Source organism: Strongylocentrotus purpuratus, unplaced genomic scaffold, assembly GCF_000002235.5.
Source record: "Strongylocentrotus purpuratus isolate Spur 01 unplaced genomic scaffold, Spur_5.0 spur5_scaffold_20, whole genome shotgun sequence".
Taxonomy (NCBI): domain Eukaryota; kingdom Metazoa; phylum Echinodermata; class Echinoidea; order Camarodonta; family Strongylocentrotidae; genus Strongylocentrotus; species Strongylocentrotus purpuratus.
The window spans coordinates 30506043-30526082 of record NW_022145606.1 but is presented as its reverse complement, the minus strand read 5'-3'; the positions used below and the strand labels follow the sequence as shown (position 1 = coordinate 30526082).

The 20040-nt window shown below is 40.2% G+C and overlaps 1 protein-coding gene and 1 long non-coding RNA gene across 7 annotated transcripts in view; one reads left to right on the top strand and one right to left on the bottom strand.

The window, feature by feature from the left end:
- The window catches only part of LOC115918880 (mucin-19-like), a 34065-nt gene that overhangs the window by 659 nt on the left and 13366 nt on the right, over positions 1-20040 (top strand). For 3 of the 6 annotated variants that reach the window (XM_030993174.1, XM_030993173.1, XM_030993178.1), the window contains exons 2-5: positions 3566-3681; positions 4933-4979; positions 8045-8114; positions 13661-19405. In XM_030993174.1, the coding sequence (XP_030849034.1) occupies positions 4945-4979; positions 8045-8114; positions 13661-19405 (5850 nt within the window). In that variant the 5' untranslated portion in view covers positions 3566-3681; positions 4933-4944. Of the gene's footprint in view, positions 1-3565; positions 3682-4932; positions 4980-5856; positions 5897-8044; positions 8115-9838; positions 9905-13660; positions 19406-20040 lie in introns of those variants that run through there. The other 3 variants (XM_030993177.1, XM_030993176.1, XM_030993175.1) reach the window with 3 other exon arrangements.
- LOC115927384 lies at positions 9763-12779 on the bottom strand. Its single transcript, XR_004065603.1, has 4 exons — positions 12405-12779; positions 11191-11503; positions 10115-10218; positions 9763-9910 (listed from the first exon to the last, which is right to left on the bottom strand). It is a non-coding gene; the product is annotated as an uncharacterized LOC115927384 (long non-coding RNA).

The window sequence follows — 20040 nt, the reverse complement described above, 5'->3', positions numbered from 1 at the left end:
GTAATAATTTACAGCCGTACATCAGCTACTAATTCTAGCTGAAATATCGATAATTTCTATGTTTCCTGACTGTAAATCTTATTCTTAAGACAACTTGCAATCTGTTCTTAATCGTTTTGGCAGTTGAACACTTGAAAACTGTAATATAGCACCTGAATTAGATGTGTAAATTATGGGTTAAAAGAAAAATCAAAGCCGGTTTGTCTGCACAAGTCGGGGTAGGCCAACGCGTCGGGAGGGCACATCGATGGTTTATCAGGCGGCTAGCATCGGCCTACACAAAGATCCCGTGTCCGCTTGTACATGTAGGCTAACTATAGTAGTTCGTGTGCGGTAGATACATGTGACGATGTGTGATGTGTGCATCAGCACAGTATCTGTTCATTCTGTGCCCACACAATGAATACGGATATTCCTGCTTTGAACATGTTTTATGCATAATCTAGGTCTAGATCAATGCAATGGTGGGATGGGAATGTTATGATCATGATGATTGTTTTCTAAGAATTGTTTAATTTTTTTGTTGCCAAAGCCTTGTTAGACTACAAAAAATTAAAAAAGGACCCAACTTGGACTCTGAATCTGACTTGAACTATGAATCTGACTTGAACTATGAATCTGATTCTGAGTCTGACCTAGCCCAAATTTTCTGTCTCTTTCGTTCGTTAGCCTCTGATTTGGGTAGGGTCGGCTCTTCAACTCAACATGCCAATACCAACGGCTTCACAATTCGGCTAGTGAGCAAAGCGAGCGAACAAAAATTTGAGCAAAATATGTATTTTATGAAAGACTTTTTTATCACCAAAATAAATGAGAAAAGATAACAAAAATTCATCTTCGGACAGCTCGCTGTTTCACCCAACCCCCCCCCCCCCCATTACGCGCGAAGCTTTGACCTTTCATTAATTATTAGAAAAAGAAGATGATTTGTTTTACCATTCTCGACTCTAGTCTTATTCCTTGTCTGAATTCAGTTTTCCCCCTCCTACGTGAAGCGCAGAAGCTTTGACGTTTCACTAAATTATTAGAGAAAGAAGATGATTTTTTAACTTGTACCATTCTTGACTCTTAATCCTTGTCTGAATTCAGTTGCCCCCTGCTTCCCGAGCGAAGCGTGGAAGCTTTGACATTTCATTAAATTATTAGAGAAAGAAGATGATTCGTTGTACCGTTCTCGACTTGACAGAATTTTCAAAAATGTTTCTTTGTCTGCTCCTTTTTCTTCCTCTTACTCTCTCCTCTCCTCTTACTGCCCCTACCGCCCCTGATTACATGTATATGCGCCTGCTTTAAAGGGAAAATGAAACAATCATCATTGTAATAGCACACAATTAGGTTAGTAGAAATGAAGGGAAAAAATATCTATTACACCAACCATGGATAAATCACGGCCGGGAGCATCATCCATCATATCATAGTTTTGTGTTAATGGGCGAGGGGGCGTAGCGACCAAGCGAGAGGGGGGGGGGGGGGGGGGGGGTGGGCCACTGTTTCTTATCTCCTTTTTTTCTCTCTCTGTTTCTTTTCTTTCCTTTCTTTTCTCTTTTCTTCTCCTTTCTTTTCTCTTCCTTTTTTTTCTCTTCCTTTCTTTTCTCTTCTTTTCTTCCTCTTTTTTTTGCACCGCCGATAGGGGGGGGCCGGCGGCCGTTTCACCCCCCCCCCTGGATCCGCCACTGATACTGTACTCATACTAGTCATATGGCCATGAGGCATGACATTAACGTTTAAATAAGTGTTTGTCTTCTTTTTTCTTTTTTTAATATTTATCACTATTAATTTTGTTTTTCTCTTTTGTGTGGAGGGGTAATGAGTTTTGATTAATTTCAAAATAAGTTGTATTTAATTTTCTATTAGTATTATTAGCCTATATAGTCTAGCTGTTCAATTTTGAAATGGAAATAGACTTCTAGTTCTACCTATAAATCTGCCTATTTTAAGTTGTTTCTTTGAATATAATGTTCAAAACTTCAAATTCTATTCTTCAATGTCAGTGTTATTGTTTTTGTTTTTTGTGTTTTTTTTTTTGGGGGGGGTCAAATATTGTTGTACTTATTCCACCACCCTGGCCTGTTTATTATTAATTATTATTGTTATGTTTATATTAATAATATAATTGATATAAGTTTTATTCGTTTTATTAATATTAATATTTTTAATTTGTTTATGTACACAACTGAAGCCTGAAGCCTCGTTCATATACAGTACTAGTAGCCAGAAGTCTAATGACCACAACTTTGTGGTTTTTCTTCACAATCTTCTTCATAGTTTTGGATGGTTTGAAAAAAGACCTAAACTTAAAGTCATAAAATGATCACAACTTCAATTCTTTCCTCATATTTTGTAATTTAAGATCATTGTATGGGGAATATGTAATAATATTGAGGAAATATTTGTTAGTTATATTTTACAGCATGTTGTCAATGTATAGTTAGAATTTATTTTCTTTTATTTGATTATAATGGCACTCAAAACTTCCTGTTTCCCTTTTTCTGCTCATGTACACTGTACATGTATGAGGTGTAATCCCTATCATTCAGGTATAAAAGATATTGCAAAATGATATACAAGAGGAGACACCTTACTGCTATGGGTTAATTAACAAACATTTTTATTTCATTGGAAATTTGTATTTCAATAGACATGTAGAAATTGTATTTCAATAGAAATGTATCAAATCAATTGTATTTCAAATTTTCAATAGAAATGTATAAAATCTTTTTCAATAGAAATGTATAAATTCTTTTTCAATAGAAATGTATAAAATCTATTTCAATAGAAATTAATGTAGAAATTGTATATCAAAAGATATTTACAGTGTACATGTATGTGGAAATTGTATTTCAAAAGAAATAGCTAGAACAGGATTCAAATTGCATGCATTAGTTCTTTTTAGTTGGACAAATATTATGGCTTGTCTTACCAAGCAGCACAAAATGTATTCAATTTGCATTCTGACTATTGAATATCAATGATGCGTAACATGGAATTTGCAATGAGGTTCTTAACAAAGACGTGTACATTTATGCATTAAATCTTACTTTACGAAAATGGGCTTTTAATTGGCTCCATGCATATTCAAGCTCTAACAAATTCTACAAATGCATGAATATTCAAACCAAATTTGCATAAATTAGGTAGTCATAACAATGAGTGATTGCAAGCTGGGTGTCCAGGGCTGGTGTTAGTGTTTAATAAACACTAACACCAACTCTAAACACCCAACTGGAAATCAGCTGGTGTTAAGGCTTTGACCTCTGAATATCGTCAACTTCCGCTAGCTAGTGAGATTAATTTTACATAATTGTTGTCTGCTGAACCGACCCTTGTGGCTGGTGTTAATATTTTACGTACATGTACAACTGTTGTATTCACTAACACTAGCCCCTAGGGATCATAAGCAAATGTTGATTTCCAGTTTGGTATTGGTGTTATGCTATCAATATTGATATCCGAATCAGGCTCTTAATTTAATTTTAATAGCTCTTAACTGCTCTAAACACTAAAAACACTAACACCCAACTTGATATCACTCAATGTATTTGTTTTTTCCTCTAATTGATTTCAGATTTGACTTGATTTGAATGGGAACGCTCTAATATAAGTGAGTCCAAGCAATCCAGAAACATGACGCAGGCCGGGGCTGCTGGATGAGTACAAGAATCCTCCAAAGTGGCTTTTCAGGTAAAAACTTTACAAAAAACACAAAATGATAATAATAATATTGATATTTATAAAGCGCACATATCCACCATACATGGTGGTCAAGACTCTCCAACTATTACCCCGGCTCTGCTAGACTGCTGATTACGGCGCTCACTTCATTTAAGGAATTCCTTCCTACCAGTAAATGAGTACCCATTTAACACCTGGGTGGAGAATGGCAAATGTACAGTGTAGATTAATATCTAAATAAAAATAAGTAGAAGAATGAAAAATAGAATAATGAATGAATGAAGATAAAAAAGGAAACCAAAATGAGGTTAATCATGTTTTGTTTTATCATTATCCATTGTGTGCTGATTTATAGTGATGTAGCCAAGTAAACGAAAGTTGTAAAAAATTAGTGTTCATTTTGTGAGAAAGGCGATTTGAATTTTGTTATTGATGTGATTATAGTGGATATCATGACCGAAGTCCATACATATTCGATTGTTCATTGATTGCCCTTGGAATTATTTATTTTCTTGCAGTATTTATCTATTAATGAATTTACTTCAATGCAGTCATTCATTCATTTATACGTATTTCAATTTATATGCACTGACTCATAATTTATTTCATATTTCATAGTATAGTTTTCCATTTCAAAGTAAAAACAGATTCTTCCAATTATTTTGGTACCACATAGATAATGTATTTTTATTTTGTGCCATATTGAAATCGCTGACACTTTATCAGTACTGTTTCTGTAAATATTGTTGTGAAGAGATGTTATTGCAGCTGAACTAAATGTTTCAAAGATTTTTCATATTGTTTGTCGGATTTATTCTAAGCTTTTACCATTCTATTTCTTTAATCTTTCTACTTTCCTTCAAATGAACTTGTTACAATAGACCATTTTTGTAATGTAATCAAATGTAATGCATACATTTTTGTTAAGTGTTACATTTGTATGTTACAAAGTATTGCATTTACCTGTTACAAATCATTATATTTCAATAGTCAGAATTGTAGATTTCATACATGTTATGTACATATTAATTATTTCTAGGTAGGACAGACTTTATGGCTTGCCCTACCTTACAATTCACATTCTGACTATTGAACTATAATTGTTTGTAACAGGTAAATGAAATATATTGTAACATGGCACTCAACAAAGAATTATGCATTAAATTTGAATACAAATTACAAAAATGGTCTATATTGCCTTTTAATTATTGATTGAAAGTGACAGCAATGAAATGATGTGCATTGTATTTTTTTCTACAGCCATTTGAGGACATGGATGATGGTAGATGCTTACTTGACGTGATAGAGTAAGTGGTCTCTTCTTTCTAATTTCATGTAATCTTTTTCGGAGTGTTGTAGAATTTAAAGCCCCACTGCACTACTTATAGCTAGTCTGCAGGCACAGACCCTAATTTGACACTTAATCAAAAAATCATTGTGCCTTGAGAGAAGTCTAGCCCAGCTACCTACTGGTTGTGTCAGGAGCAGCTACAGTACATGGCCTATAGTAGTCTTATAGTGCAGACTCACTTTTACGACTGACCAGGGTTTGTGCTTGCAGACTAACTTATAGTAACCCTGTAAGTTGGGGCTCTGATCGGATCGGAAGATCGGAGCGACACCCTCGCACCTATGAACGGTATCGGATCGGAAGATCGACAAAAAAAATCGGCTGATTTTTTTTGATTTTTTTTTTTAATTTTATTTTTTTTAAATCAGGGCGCGACAAACCCGCTTGCCCGACGTCCCGGGGCAACCAAATTGAGCCGTCGGGCAAGTAAATCAAATTATCACTTGCCCGATTCGGGCAAGTGATACTTTTACAGTAATTTCCTAGTGTCCAAGAACTCTACCATTCACCCGTCAACTTCTTACCCGTCGTCAAAATCCAGAAGCAAAAAAGCGATCGTTCCGATTTCGAAAAAACTTCACAGACAGCTAGCCAGCTCAGCTAGCTCAGCGCGCATGCAACAGTGACACTTCAAGCCATGAATGCCGCTCCGCCTCCACGCACGGCCGGCCGTGAGCTAGCTAGAGACAGCTAGCGCGATCGTACCAGCTGCGAGCTTATTCGCGCTCTCTCTCTCTAGCTCTGCAGGCCGCACCGACAGGCCTTTGCTATTCTCTGATTGCCGATTGGTTGAATCACGCCAAATATGACGTCATTATTCTAGGGAAATGAACGCGTGCGAATCGGAATGGAATAAACAACAGGGATTTTCTAGTAAGTACAAAAAGTCAAATGTTTGATATTTATTCATAATGACTGTTAATGATTGTGAACATATTATTTAAAACTCGCTGCTCATATAAATCAGATGAATGTTTTTGTCTCGTTTTCAATTTATTACTGCGGTCTCAAGATCCGACCGAGCGAGTCATTTTGATAATAGTATCGAGACCCCAGAATATAAGCCGTTGTTGTTTTGTTTTCATGGTTTTAGCGACGTTGTTTAGTCTAGTTTTCGCATACTTATCCGAGATTTATCGTAAAATATCTTCAATATTATTATTTAGTAAGAATTTACAAATTTTGGCATGATATTTATAGCAGTGAATGATGAAATAAAAATGTCCGTACTTTATTTAAAATAGTTGATTACCCATTATTTACATGACGTTTCTTGATGGAAGAGTTGACCCAAATTATTAACAGCTGAAAATTAGCCTACGTTTCCAAATGACAGCGGCTTGCACAGACACACACGTGCGTTGATCAGCTGTTTTTTCTCGATTGTGCTAGTAAACATGGAGGCACCGCCAGCCAAGAAAGCGAACTACGAACACAACAGACAACGAGGGTTCGTTCCGAAATGGAAGACGGAATTTCCATGGCTACAATTCAATAGTGATGAAAATACCATGAAATGTGGTATATGTGTGGATCAATAAAATGCGTTTTTTAAACCTTCAACCATCCTTTGTTGACCATTTTCTTTGACATATTAGGTTATTATTCAGTACAGTTACACTGTACATGTATGTGCATTAATTTGCTATCTAAAACACTAACTTATCATTACGAGATAATAAATGCTTTAACCTCGAGTCCTTTTTCGCTTTAAAGTTTTGGGCAAGTGGAAATATTGTTTGGGCAAGTAAATTGAAAACCCACTTGCCCGACAGGGCAAGTGGTGAAAAAAATTCTTGTAGCACCCTGTAAATGACGAAAATTTTCTAGTTTGGGCTATCAAATGCTCAAAAAAATTAATGTCTGGAATTATTTTGTCATTTGGAGTTGTTGTAGACCATGTTTGTTGATATTTGGTGCCTTTTCATGACTTTGAAATTAGTAATATTGGTCTAAGAGCAGAGGCAAAACATGCGGGCCGCCATCTTGGATTATAATGTAGGTATTTTTTTTTTTTTAATGACGAAAATTTTCAAGTTTTTGGCTATCAAATGCTTTAAAAAAATTCATGGCTGGGATTATTTTGTCATTTAGAGTTGTTGTAGACCATGTTTGTTGATATTTAGTGCCTTTTCATGACTTTGAAATTAATAATATTGGTCTAAGAACAGAGGCAAAACATGCGGGCCGCCATCTTGGATTATAATGTAGATGCATCCTAGCCATGAATTTTTTTTGAGCATTTAATAGCCAAAAACTTGAAAATTTTCGGCATAAAAAAAAAAAAAAAAAAAAAATTCTGCCAATTTTTTTCCCGATCATTTCAATTGATCGGCGATCGGAAATTTTTATCCGATCACCCCTGATCGGATCGGTATCGGCGGCCGATCCGATGATCGTTTACAGGGTTAACTTATAGCTACATGTACTTGCGCCCTTTATTATAGCAAACATGCATAATCGGTGACCATTGGTCCTCCATGGTCCCCTGTTTCTTATGTTAATTGAGAGCTAATTTGATGAGATAACCACCAGTCAGTAACCATGCAGGCAGGTCTAATCCTTCCTGGCCAAACTAGTGCACAGGTGCTTTAAATAATTTTTAGTCAGACTATGGTGCGCTTAGAGACACCTGTATTAAGCACCTAATAAATGTTGTGTATTATTATTATTATTTTAAGCCAGTTCGGGGATACAATCTGCACATTGGCAGATTTAGGTCATTCGTAGTCGTACACAGTTGTAGAATTCGCTGAGAGGAATACTGGATATGCGTGTTCCAACAAGAAAATATTGTCTTCATTATTCATGTATGCACTGATGGTTTATTTGATAAAAATGATACGTAAGGGATAGTACAGTCAAATCTCTCTATAGTGGCTATCGAAGTGAAACAGGATCAGGCTGACTCTGGCACCAAGTAACTGTTGTTGTTATTTGTTGGTTCTTTTTTATTTATTGGGTCAAATGTTTGTAATAAAATGTAGTAATTATTGTCATCTATTTTTTTTTTAATTTCAGTGACCCTGACGCATTGACTTCATTTCTTGACAAACAAGATGCATTTGGATTGGATAGTGCTGACTTGGAGGTATATATTTTGTTTTTAATACTAAATAGTAATACTACTACTATTGAAGATAAACTTGATTTCTGGTAAAAAAAATTAAAAAAAGATAATGGGTGGTATTCTCGAAAGCCGCCTAAGTTAAACCTGGCCTAAGTTAAACCATGGTTTAGTTAGGCCAGGCTTAACTTAGGCCGCTGACCTAAGTCATTTTCATTTCTCGAAAGGTGGCCTAACTGATCCATGGTTTAAACCTGGCCTAACTTAGTCCATGGATCATTCACCATGGTTACAGTTTCTGCACATGCTCAGTACCGAAGCTGCGACGACGAAGCAATGCACTAAGACAATGGATGCGCGCAGTGTGGAGAGGATGCATCACCTCGACAACTTGAGCAATATGACGTCACAATGCACTAAGACAATGGGCTAAGACAATGGATGCGCGCTGAGTGTGGAGAGGATGCATCACCTCGACAACTTGAGCAATATGACGTCCTGGGACGGCGGAGCGACTTCCAAAGCGGGGGGCAGCACCAACAAAAAGGGCTCTTGCTGGAATTGTATCATTGTTAAAAGGGAAATTATCAAAGATGAAAAGGGTCACATATCGCACCTGAAAAGGGGCATTGAACATATTTTAAAAGGGGCACTTATGAGAATGAAAAAGAGGCACTTATAATAAAGGAAATGTGCATTTGTTGAAATAAAAGGGGCACCGATAATTTTGTTAATAGGGGCACCTCTCACATTTAAATAGGGCAATAATCAGAGGTGAAGGGGCACTTCCCGAAAGTGAAAAGGGGCACTTATTGCAAAGGAAAATGAAAACTTGTCAAAGGAAAAGGGGCGCGTGTCAAAATTAAAGGGGCCCTTATCAGAGGTGAAAAGGGGAAGGGGCACTTTCCTATGGAAAAGGGGCACTTCTTACAAAGTTAAAAGGGAACTTTCCTATATAAAAAGGGGCATTTGAAAAAAGGGGCACTGTCACCCCCCCCCCCCCCAACTCTTTCTCCCTATCTCCATCTCTCTCTCTCTCTCTCACACACACACTATCTCACATCATTGTTTATTTCTCTCACCATTAAATTGTTCTTTCTCATTTGGTTCCCTTTCTCTTTTACTCTATCTCTCTCTCTCTCTCGTTCGCTCTCTGTTCTCCCACTGTTCTATTTCAAGACTTTTTCCATGTATAATTTAATGAACCCAACAATATGCACACTTAAAATCAAAAGATATGAAAGGAATATTGTATATAACATATCAACAATTATGTTCAATTTATTTATTTTTCTTATTACAGAAAATATTGTAATTCATGATGAATACGATTATAAAATTGAAGGTCAAAATCAAATATTAAGCTCCAATAGCCTCATAATCTGCTACTTGAAACTATTAGAATTAAATGTTATGTATTTGTTACATTACCTTCTCCCATTTTTTTAAAACAAAGCATAGTCTACTTTTGAGCCGTGTTTCTTTTGCAGGGAATCTGTTATATCATGACTTGCACTATATTATAAAACACATTATGAAACAAGATTTCTTAAATTAATCAAAATCACAATTTTTCCAGTGAAACAATGAACATCTGATGTACATAAAAATATCCTTATGAGTGATGGTTGCTTTGTGGTTCACACACACAACAAGGACATATCAGGCTTTATATCAATGGTTGCTTGTTTGTTACCATAGCTTCATGTTATGAGGATTATAATACAAAGGTTTTGATCCCCATGCAGTCACAGTTACAGCAGATGGAGTCTGGTTCATTGAAGAGGCTAAGTAGAACTTCATAGTCCTTGCAAGTATGTCTGTTGAATGAAAAGAGAAAAGAATGAAAGGAAGCACATTGAAACCTATTTCTGTTAAACCTTAAAAAGGTCTTGCATGTACATTGTGGTAAAAGTGGAGTGCATAATCAATTAAATGAAAGTATTGATGGACAAATGTGAATGAACAAATGCCATCCTTGAAGTACCTGGGAATACAAACAACAACTTATTCGTACAGCCTACCTGTCAGAAATTCAGCAGCTCAGTAGTTCTCCTTCCTCTCTCTGAATTTGTCTCAGTTATCAGGGAATTTGCCTTCATTTATTTTACTGAAGAAAAACATCATCCTGAAACAAAAATAAAAAGGTTTAGACCTCATTAAAATATCAAAGATCTACTCCATTGATAATTGTTCTTAGTTATAGTGTCAATCATATTCTAACTTTAAAAAAAAACTTAAGGCGCCTTTCATGTAGGCAGTGACTAGGCACCCCCTCCCCACTCAGTTACTAGTAATCATTGATTTACAGAATGACTACCGGTATCTCTTTTAAAGTCAAGAACAAACATACACATTCTTGCAGTACTATCTCATAAATATGCTTGCACCAAGTTTTACTTGCCATGTCATGGCCTAAGAAATCCCTAAGTAGTTAAAGTCTATAGCCAAGATAGTCCCTTTCCTAAAATTAAGTCTAGAGGTCTACATCTTACTTAGATAACCAGCTGACAGTTGGCCTAACCTAGATGTAAACGCAGCCTGGAATGGAGATTTTACAAGGCCCTAATCGTAAGAGCCCAACTTTTCCGTTTTAGTTCAATCTAACATTAGACCAATGATTGTCTTTGTTATGTTATCTCCCAAAATGAGCTTCGTGAAAGGGGAAAAAGTAAAATGAAAATTTAATGCACTGTACTGTACTGCAGTCTGTAGGTCTCTAAGTCTTATATGGTCCAGAATTGTTAGTGGTAGGTTTGAATTTTCTTCTGACCCAAATTTGAAAGTAGTTAATCAACTGTTGATTATTTGTGTCTTATTTTCAGATAGTTCGCCCAAAAGTCTCGGCCAAGCTGTCACTGTCAGGAGTGACTGGTAGCCATGACAATCGAGCTGAAAATATTAGCTCGTGCCCATGTCAAATGAATAAAAGTTTGAGTGTAGATTGCACCTACATTCATCAGACAAAACAATTTTAAATCACTTCATAATGTACCTGTAGACACATCTGCAGATTCATAAATTCAGCAGATCTTTTTTTTTAAATTGTATAAACATGATTTAGTTTACACAATTTAGGCGTAATTACAGCTTTACTCACCAGCAGACTTTCCAAGAAAAATGTAGTTTATATTTTTCCTGTTCAGGAAATAACTGGCGTTGGGCCAACTGGCTTGGAGATGCCTACGTGGGTGCAATCAATAGCACCGACCATATTAACGCCAGGGAAATGGCAGTAATTATAACATTCACGTTGGGTCTGCACTCTGCAGGACTGCCTCTCTTGTTGAAGGAATTGTGATGTATTGCTCCCATCTCCTGGCAATGGCTATTGAGATGGACTTCACAAGGCGGGACACCATAGCTTGGGAGAGGCCTTCTTTTTTCATCCCCATGCATCAATTGAAAAGAACCTGAAATAGCAGAAAATCAAGATGAAAAATATGTTGATATTTGATAAGAAATTACAATTTCTCTTTCTCTGTAGTTTACAAACAAGTATTATAAGCCTAAACTACTAGCTACTGTAACATCAGCAACTGTTTGTCAAAAAAGGAAGCTTCTGTCCATTTCCTTTCAATTGGTATTAGACCTGTCTAGACTAGACTCTTATTGATGAAATTTAGATCTAGAATCTAGGTCTAGTGATATTGTTTTTTTTTAAAGTTTTTCTTGGGGGGGGGGGGGGGATGGGTGGTTATAAAAATCATCATCATCCTGTAGAAAATTATCGCACCAACAGCCACAAATAGCGCTGCAGCTCAGGCAGAGGTGATACCAGACCGAAATGTTTCTCTCTTTCGTTCGTTAGCCTCTGATTTGGGTAGGGTCGGCTCCTGAAAGAGAGGAGCCGACCCTACCCAAATCAGAGGGTAACGAACGAAAGAGACAGCTAGATCTAGATTTAGGCCTAGTGCTAGTCCACTTTTAGGCAACAGCGTCTCGAAAATCCACTATAAAAGTAGTTTCTACGTCTAGCAATGATAGTTTTAGGGTGGTGTTAAGGTGGTATATGCGTACGAAAGGACAATAGTGCCAAGAAAAAGAATTACCCGGTAAGAAATTGCTCAATCTCAGGAAACGAAAATGTTAACCGACAATTATTTGCACGTATGGGACTGGTCTGCGAACACTGTGAACATTTACCAAGTTTCCTCCAAATTTATTCAGTTAAAAGCATTTTAGATTATCACCACTACAGCAACATGAAAGTAACAAAAATACTTTATTAGCTGGTGTAACTTTCATGAGCACTTATCCCATACAAAAGAGTGTAAATTGTTATCAAATATAGAAATTCAATGCAAAACTTACCGTTCACTCTCCGCGGACAGTCGATTAACTTAAAAAGTGACGTCACGCGAAGTTAGGCCGAACTATGACGTATTTAAACCTGCCCTCTGAGCAGCCTAAAGTTAGGCCGAACTATGACGTATTTAAGCCTGGCTTATCTTTAGGCCACCTTCGAGAATAGCAAAAAAGATAGTCCATGGTTTAAACCAGGTTTAGGCCACTGATTTAACTTAGGCCGCTTTCGAGAATACCACCCTATGTATTCTTACAGAATCAAACAAAACTTACACTGAATGCTCAAGATTACTAATAATGTCAGTTGCCAAACAATTTTGGTAGAAAATGTATCCTGGCTGAGTAATGAGCATAGAAAGATAAGGAAACCAAGGTTAGTAGCCCCGACACCATTTCTGTAGTCCCATATACATCTTTCTGTGTACTGTGCTTGTTACTTTACCAATACTTACATGTACATGCTAAATGATCAACTTTTTTCTGATCCATTCCACACCTTTTCTTTCACAATGCAATCGCATGACCAGAACTCAACTTAATCTTTAATTATAGTTGTAATGATGAGGATGATGATGACGATGACAATGATGATAATGATAATTATGTTAATGCAACACACATTTATCCCAGGAATGCTCAAAACACCTACAGAGTACATCCTGGAAACAGTCCTTACTAAGTACCCATTTACCACAAATGGATGAAGAATGACAAATGTAGAATGTCTTGCCAAAAGACAAAAGTGCAGCGGCAAGACTTGCGGAACGATTATGTGATCCACGATGTGTGGATCACAGAGAATTTTGAGCTATACCTGTAGAAGAATTATTTTGTCGTGTTAAAAGAAAATTTGTTCTACATTATGTTCCCATTAATTGTTCAATTCTTGCATCTTTATATCAGGAAAGGAAGTCATAATTCTTTTCCTTTTTTTCTTTTTTCCACCATTAGACCCTATTGCATTCAAATTCAGTTATCAATTTAATAGTTGATGTAATGTGAACACTAAGGCTCGAAGTCACAAAGGAGGTTTAAACCCTCATTTTCATAACCCATGGTCTAAAATTAGCGCAAAATGATTGTGGACATCTGACTGTTTCGCGCTTATTTTGCGCTAATTTTAGACCCTGGGTATGTAAATGACGGTTTAAACCATGGGTTGAATTAAAACCTCCTTTGTAAAATTGGGCCTAAGCAATCTGCTCCCATAGCTATCAGTTGTTCTAAATATGGACTTTGTTCTGTCTTTCTATGATACACAGGAGTTCTCCCGGTACCAGCAGCAGACTCTTCTCACCCATAGCCAGTATGCCACCGGACCCAACCCTAGCGCCACCTCCATGTCCCATCATGAGACCCCATCCTCTGTTCTGATGCGCCTTGAGAACATCTCGCCCCCACCGATCCAAAATGACACTGTCCTCTCCCTCCTGGGTGATCGACCTTTCACCCCGACCAGCCACAAACCTCAAACCAGCCAGAACCAGGCCGCCTCCAGGCCGATCATCGACCTTGGGTTCGGTGAGCAAGAAGGGGGAGAGATCAAGGAGATATTCCCGGACTTCATGATGGGCACTGGTCAGACACAGGGTAGCAACAACCAGGCTTTTTCCGCAGGAGATGACCTGTTTGGGAAGTTGGGAGTTAAGGAGGGTGTGGAAGGATCCGTCCAGAGTGCCGCAGGGAAAGATGACTTCTCGAGCATCTTTTCATTTGAGGACGAAGTTGACAAGTTGCAGCATGCCATCCCGCCCAGCTCGGTCAGTTCGCGTAACGTCCAGGATGTGATTCAACAGAGTCTGATGCTGTCTGGAGTAGGAGAACTTTCAGATGATGTTCCTAATCAACAAGTAGAAGTTTCTCAGGCTGGAGCTGTCAAAGGATCTGTAACTGCACGTACTGTACAGAGCTTGGGAGGAAAGATACAAAGTGTCCAGCCCACACCCAGTGTCCCGCAGAGTAATGCAGCGCCCTCAAATGTCATGGTCCAGGGAGGGGCTGTGCAAGGTAGTAACGTCACAGACCATCAAAAGCTGACAACCAAAAGCATTCCTCAAGTGGCAGTTGTAAGGCCACAAACACAACCTCAACCACAGCCCCAGACACAAGTCCTCTCAACTCAGCCTGTCATTGATGCTCAGGGGCAGGTCATCAACTCCCAGTTCCTCCAAGCACCTGGAAAGGTAATTGTTGGTGGACAGCAGACTGTCATGCCCATGCAGCAGACATATGTCCTCAACACAAAGACTCCCTTGAACATACATCCCAAGCTGGGAATGGGTGCTCCAGCCGTGTCTAAAGCACCACCTCCCCAACAAGGACTTAGAATCATGCTGGCGCCACAAGCTGGTGGAAATATTCAAACAATAGGGGGCGCTCCAGCTGGACAGACTATCCAGTTGAACCACGGACAGGCCAGTGCGACAGGACAGCAGACTGTTGTTTTACACAATATGCAAGGGGCTGTACAAAGCCAAGTTCAACCCTCTGCTGCGTCATCTGTTCCTGTCCTCCAGCCTGTCATCACGATAGGTGCCACTCAAGGAAGCTTCATATTCATGACAAGACCAACGACAGTTCTTGCCCCTCAACAGATTCAGCAACTCCAAACAAGTGGTTCAGGCCTTGCCACCATTCAGATGCCTGGGCAGGCCATAGGGTCGGTCGTTCAGCCAGGTACGATTACTGTCAATCAACAACAGGGAGGGAAACAAGCTTTACCAGTAATGCAGTTTTTGCAGTCTGGTGTTTCGGGTGGAAAGGCCTACCAAACAATAACATTGCCTCAAGGTTATGTTACAGGTGGTCAAACTATTGTGATCCAGAATCCGCAAGGTGCATCAAATGTCCTTCCAATTGCACAGAGCCAAGCCAGGATAGTTCAATCTGGAACCAATCAAGTAAGCTTTGTGCAGAGCCAACAGCCAGGAACCTACGGTAAGGTCCAAGCAACTCCACAGCTCATTCAGCCAAAGGTAGTTAGTTCAGCACAGGCACAAACCAAAGTAGCGACCGTCTCATCGCAGTCTGTGGCAGCTTCCACTGCATATCGCACCAAAGATATTACATATGCTGCTCCTCCATCAAAGGCAGATCTTGTGTCATATTACCAACCAACCAGCCAAATAGTAAATACTCCATCTGTAACACTCTCAAGCAGTATTGGTAGTCAGAATGTATCCAATCCAATTCAACCATATGTACAATCAGTAACGGCCGCTAAGAATGAAGTGCACTTGATCAAGTCGGAACCTTTTCCTTCATCCAAGCCTAAACCAGTTGAAACATTCCGACATAAACTCTATGGAAAGATATCCACAGTACAGGCAGACTCTAAGCAGACTTCACAATCTGAACTTCAGTCAAGTCAAGCACAGATGGCTGCCATTTCTCTTGCAAACCAAACCTCAGGCCCATTACAAACGATACTCCAAAAAGTACAGCCTCATGACGCAAGGGCCGACCAGACTTCGTCTGCTCATCTCAGGCAGGCACTGAGCAGCACAGCAGATCTGAGGACCCAGTCTCAGCCAATCTTCATTCAGCAGAACTCTCCTCCTGCAAACACCATTGTCACACCAAGTAATGTCAATACGAAACGCTTGCCAAGTCAGACTCAAACCTTGCCAGGAAATAATGGTAGTGTACCTGCCTTAGTTCAGCACCCTCAACTCACCCAACAGAACTTCCAGGATTCTGTATCCTCTGCAGCTGTTTCTGTCCAGTCAACCTCAGTTTTGAGTACAACCTCAAATACGAGCAGTTTACCTACCAAGAAGACGCAACTGAAGAAGCAAAACATGTTCGGGGCACGACCAGTGGCTCCAGTCAGCAACCGGAACTTTCAACAGGAGTTCTTGAAGACATTTCAAGGAAAGGCTGGTCATGTAGTCGCAAGCAGTACCTCTACATCTACAACAACATCTACCAGCAGCATTCTTACCGCAAGCTTAGCCTCCTCGACGGCTGCTTCCCTACCTAACCAAGGCGGAAATCTTAATGAATTTACCTCGGGTTCCCATATGCTCGGGAGTAATACAAATGTGACGGCAAGTTTAGAAAATGTCATAAGCAGTAGTGGAATGATGAGCGCTGGAGGAGTATCTTCCACTCCTGGTCTTATAAGTGCATTGGAACTCAAAGCTAAGCAGATGCAGGAATCGGGTATGAAGAGTCTCGCTCATAACCAACAGCAGCCCATGGTTAGTGCTTTGCAGTTGATAAACCCTCAAGGTACATCTTTCAACCAGCAGCCGATTCGACAGAATGCACCCATGATGAGCGCACTTCATCTCAAGAATCCTGGTCAATTTCAGGGACAGAGCATGAATGTTGCAGGTGCTGCTAAAACGCAGCCTATGATCAGTGCCCTAGAAGTTCAACAACAAATGCAACGTCAAGGTCAAGGTATGAACGTTGCGCAACAGCCAGGCACTCAGAACAGACCAATGGTCAGTGCTCTGCAGTTACAGCAATTGAAGAGACAGATGGCTGCTGCAAATCCTGGAGTTGACACTACGGCACTGATGAACCAACTCTTGCAACTTCAACAGAGGAAAAATTTAGGGCAGCTGGGGGCCAATCAAGCACAAGCCAGTCAAATGCAAGCTCAGGCAATTGCGAACCAGAGCCAAATATCTCATCCACCAAGTGCTGGACAACCTTTGCCAATTCCACAGGGAATCTCCAGACCACCAAGCATTGGTCAGCCACTACCAAGCCCTCAATCCAATCAAAGCCATCGCCCTCCTAGTGTACCTCTGCCGAGTCCACAGGGGATGTCGTCTCATCGCCCTCCTAGTGTACCTATGCCGAGTCCACAAGGGGTTGCGTCTCATCGCCCTCCTAGTGTACCAATGCCGAGTCCACAAGGGGTTGCGTCTCATCGCCCTCCTAGTGTACCTATGCCGAGTCCACAAGGGATGCTGTCTCATCAGCCTCCTAGTGTACCTATGCCGAGTCCACAAGGGATGTCGTCTCATCGCCCTCTGAGTGTACCTATTCCGAGTCCACAAGGGATATCATCTCATCGCCCTCCTAGTGTACCTATGCCAAGTCCACAAGGGATGCCTTCTCATCGCCCTCCTAGTGTACCTATGTCGAGTCCGCAAGGGATGTTGTCTCATGGGCCTCCTAGTGTGCCTCTGCCGAGTCCACAAGGGATCGCGTCTCATCGCCCTCCTAGTGTACCTCTGCCGAGTCCACAAGGAATGCCAACTCATCGCCCACCAAGTGCAGGGCAGTCCATACAGAGTCCTCAAGCCATGCAGCCACATCGCCCTTCAAGCGCTGGTCAACCATTACCCAGCCCTCAGGGCAGACAGATGTCACGTCCACCTAGCGTCGGTCATCCTTCACCAAGCCCACAAGGTCAGCAGTTACCAAGTCCACAAGGCATGCCTGTGCAATCTCATCAAAGCCAGCATCTCCTGGGTTCTCAAGGGTTACAAAGTCAGCAGAGCATGATGAACAGTGGCGGCCAGGTAATCCAGAGCAACCAACCAATGTATGCTCCAATGTCACTTAATGTACAACAGAGTGCATCCGGTCAACAGATGATGCAATCAAACGCTCCAGTCCAGTCGGTACAACCTGGACAAGAAGCCGGTCAGTCTTCCACGAAGATGATGCCCCAGCTGTTACAAGCGTTTGACCTCTTGAAAAAGGCTCAGGCAGCCCAAGCAAAGGGTCAATCTGGTGCACAGGAGCAAGCTCATTACATGCAGCAGTTTCAGTCACTCTTGCAGAAACATCCAGATTTGATGAAGCAGTTACAACATCTCAAGCAGAAGCAGCAGCTTGCCAAGCAACAGCAGATGGCAAAGCAACAACAGATGGGTGCTTCAATGCCTTCAGGTTCATTCCAGCAAATGCAACAAACTGGTGTTGCAGGTCAACCGCAGTTTCATCAACAACAACAGCAACATAATCTCTCTGCAAGTGCTGATCAAGCACAATTGGTAGCGTCCTCGATCTTGCAAGCGACCCAGAATGCCACTCGTAACACAAGACCAGGTGGAATACCATCCTCTACGGGACAAAGCGATATGCAGCAGTTCATGAGACCTGGATCGACCACCTTCAGCACCAACAGTGTTCCTAGAGCATCGGATGGACTTCAAAATCAGAACCCCAATTACACACCCAATGTCACCATTCAGGCTGTGAATACTGGACAGAAGGATGGAATGCAAAGACTTGCACCTGGACAAGGAGGGACGTTTGTTCCAAATCAAAGTCAACCTCCAGTGGTTTCATCTTCAAAAAAGAAACCGCCCTCAAATACTATATCGGTGATGCTTCCTCCCCCACAAGCTCCTCCGAACGTGTCTATTCTTCCTTCACAAAAACAGGCTCCACTAGGAACGATACCATCAGTCACTAAGGAAAAAGATGTCTTTGAGTTTGACGATGAGGATCCGGTACCTGTAAAAGTAGAGAACAAGTTCATTCGGAAGACGTCTGGAGGGAGGAATGGTTCTGGAACGGTTCATCACCAGCCTCTTCCTGTGCAGCAGACAGCAACCCAGGGCCAGGCTGTTCTTCAGATTGACCCGATGGCTCAAACACAAGGAGTTGTTCCAGGACAGATGAACTTTGTCGGATCGCAGGCGAATCAAATGTCATCGCAGTCTGGTCAGCTGTCGGTATCTCAGAGCAGCGTGTCCCAGGGTAGCCAGCTTAGTCGAATGCTGCAGAGTGCACCCCAGCTCCCTTCAAACCACATGAATCAGAAACCCGGTTTCCAAGCAGGTCAAGTCATGTCTCAGGGTCACCAGCCCGGACAAGTGCCACAAGGAAGCCTCCAAAGCAGTCAAGCATCAACAGCCCCCTCTCAGGGAGACCAAACACAGGGAGCCCAAACACAGTTCACCACACCTAGGGTTGCAGCAACATCCATCAATGCTGGGGGCACCTTGCAGAAGGACACCAACTTGGCTAGCCGAAGACTGCAGCAGCTTCAACAGAGCCAGCACACAACCAGTACTGCTTTCAAGCCTAAAGCGGTAAGTATTTTCTGTGTGTGGTCTGTCCTACATTTCCCTCTCATGAATATCATTTAAGGGGTGCCTTTACCTATAGGCAGCAAAGTCAGTTGTTACATTTTCAAACCTCTCATGAATATCATTTAAGGGGTGCCTTTACCTATATGCAGCAAAGTCAGTTGTTACATTTTCAAACCCATGTCCTATGTTACCAAAGAACTAAAGCTAGCATAGAATAATAAGCTTAAATGGATTTTTGTTTAAATAGAATTGGAATGAAAAAATAAGCTTGTATTGTCTCCTATAATTTAAAAACCCTTTTTTTTTGTAGATTTTCTTGTTGTGTGTTAAGTCTTCATTTTTCTATGTACAGTATATTTGATTGTTATTCATTATTTTTTCTCCTTTGAGATTATTCTCAATTTTACCCCAGGCACTATTTAATAACAACTGAATGATCCAATTTCAATTTATGTGTTCTCAAAGTAGATAGTAGATAGACACTCATGCATATATTCATTGTACTATTGTATAAAAGCGAAGCTAGAACAAATATGCAGCTTAAATTGATAATTTTTTTGAGAATTGGCACAAGTGATAAAATTGAGAATTATCTCGAAGAGAAATGTATAAAAGGCGATAACTATTTGCAATTG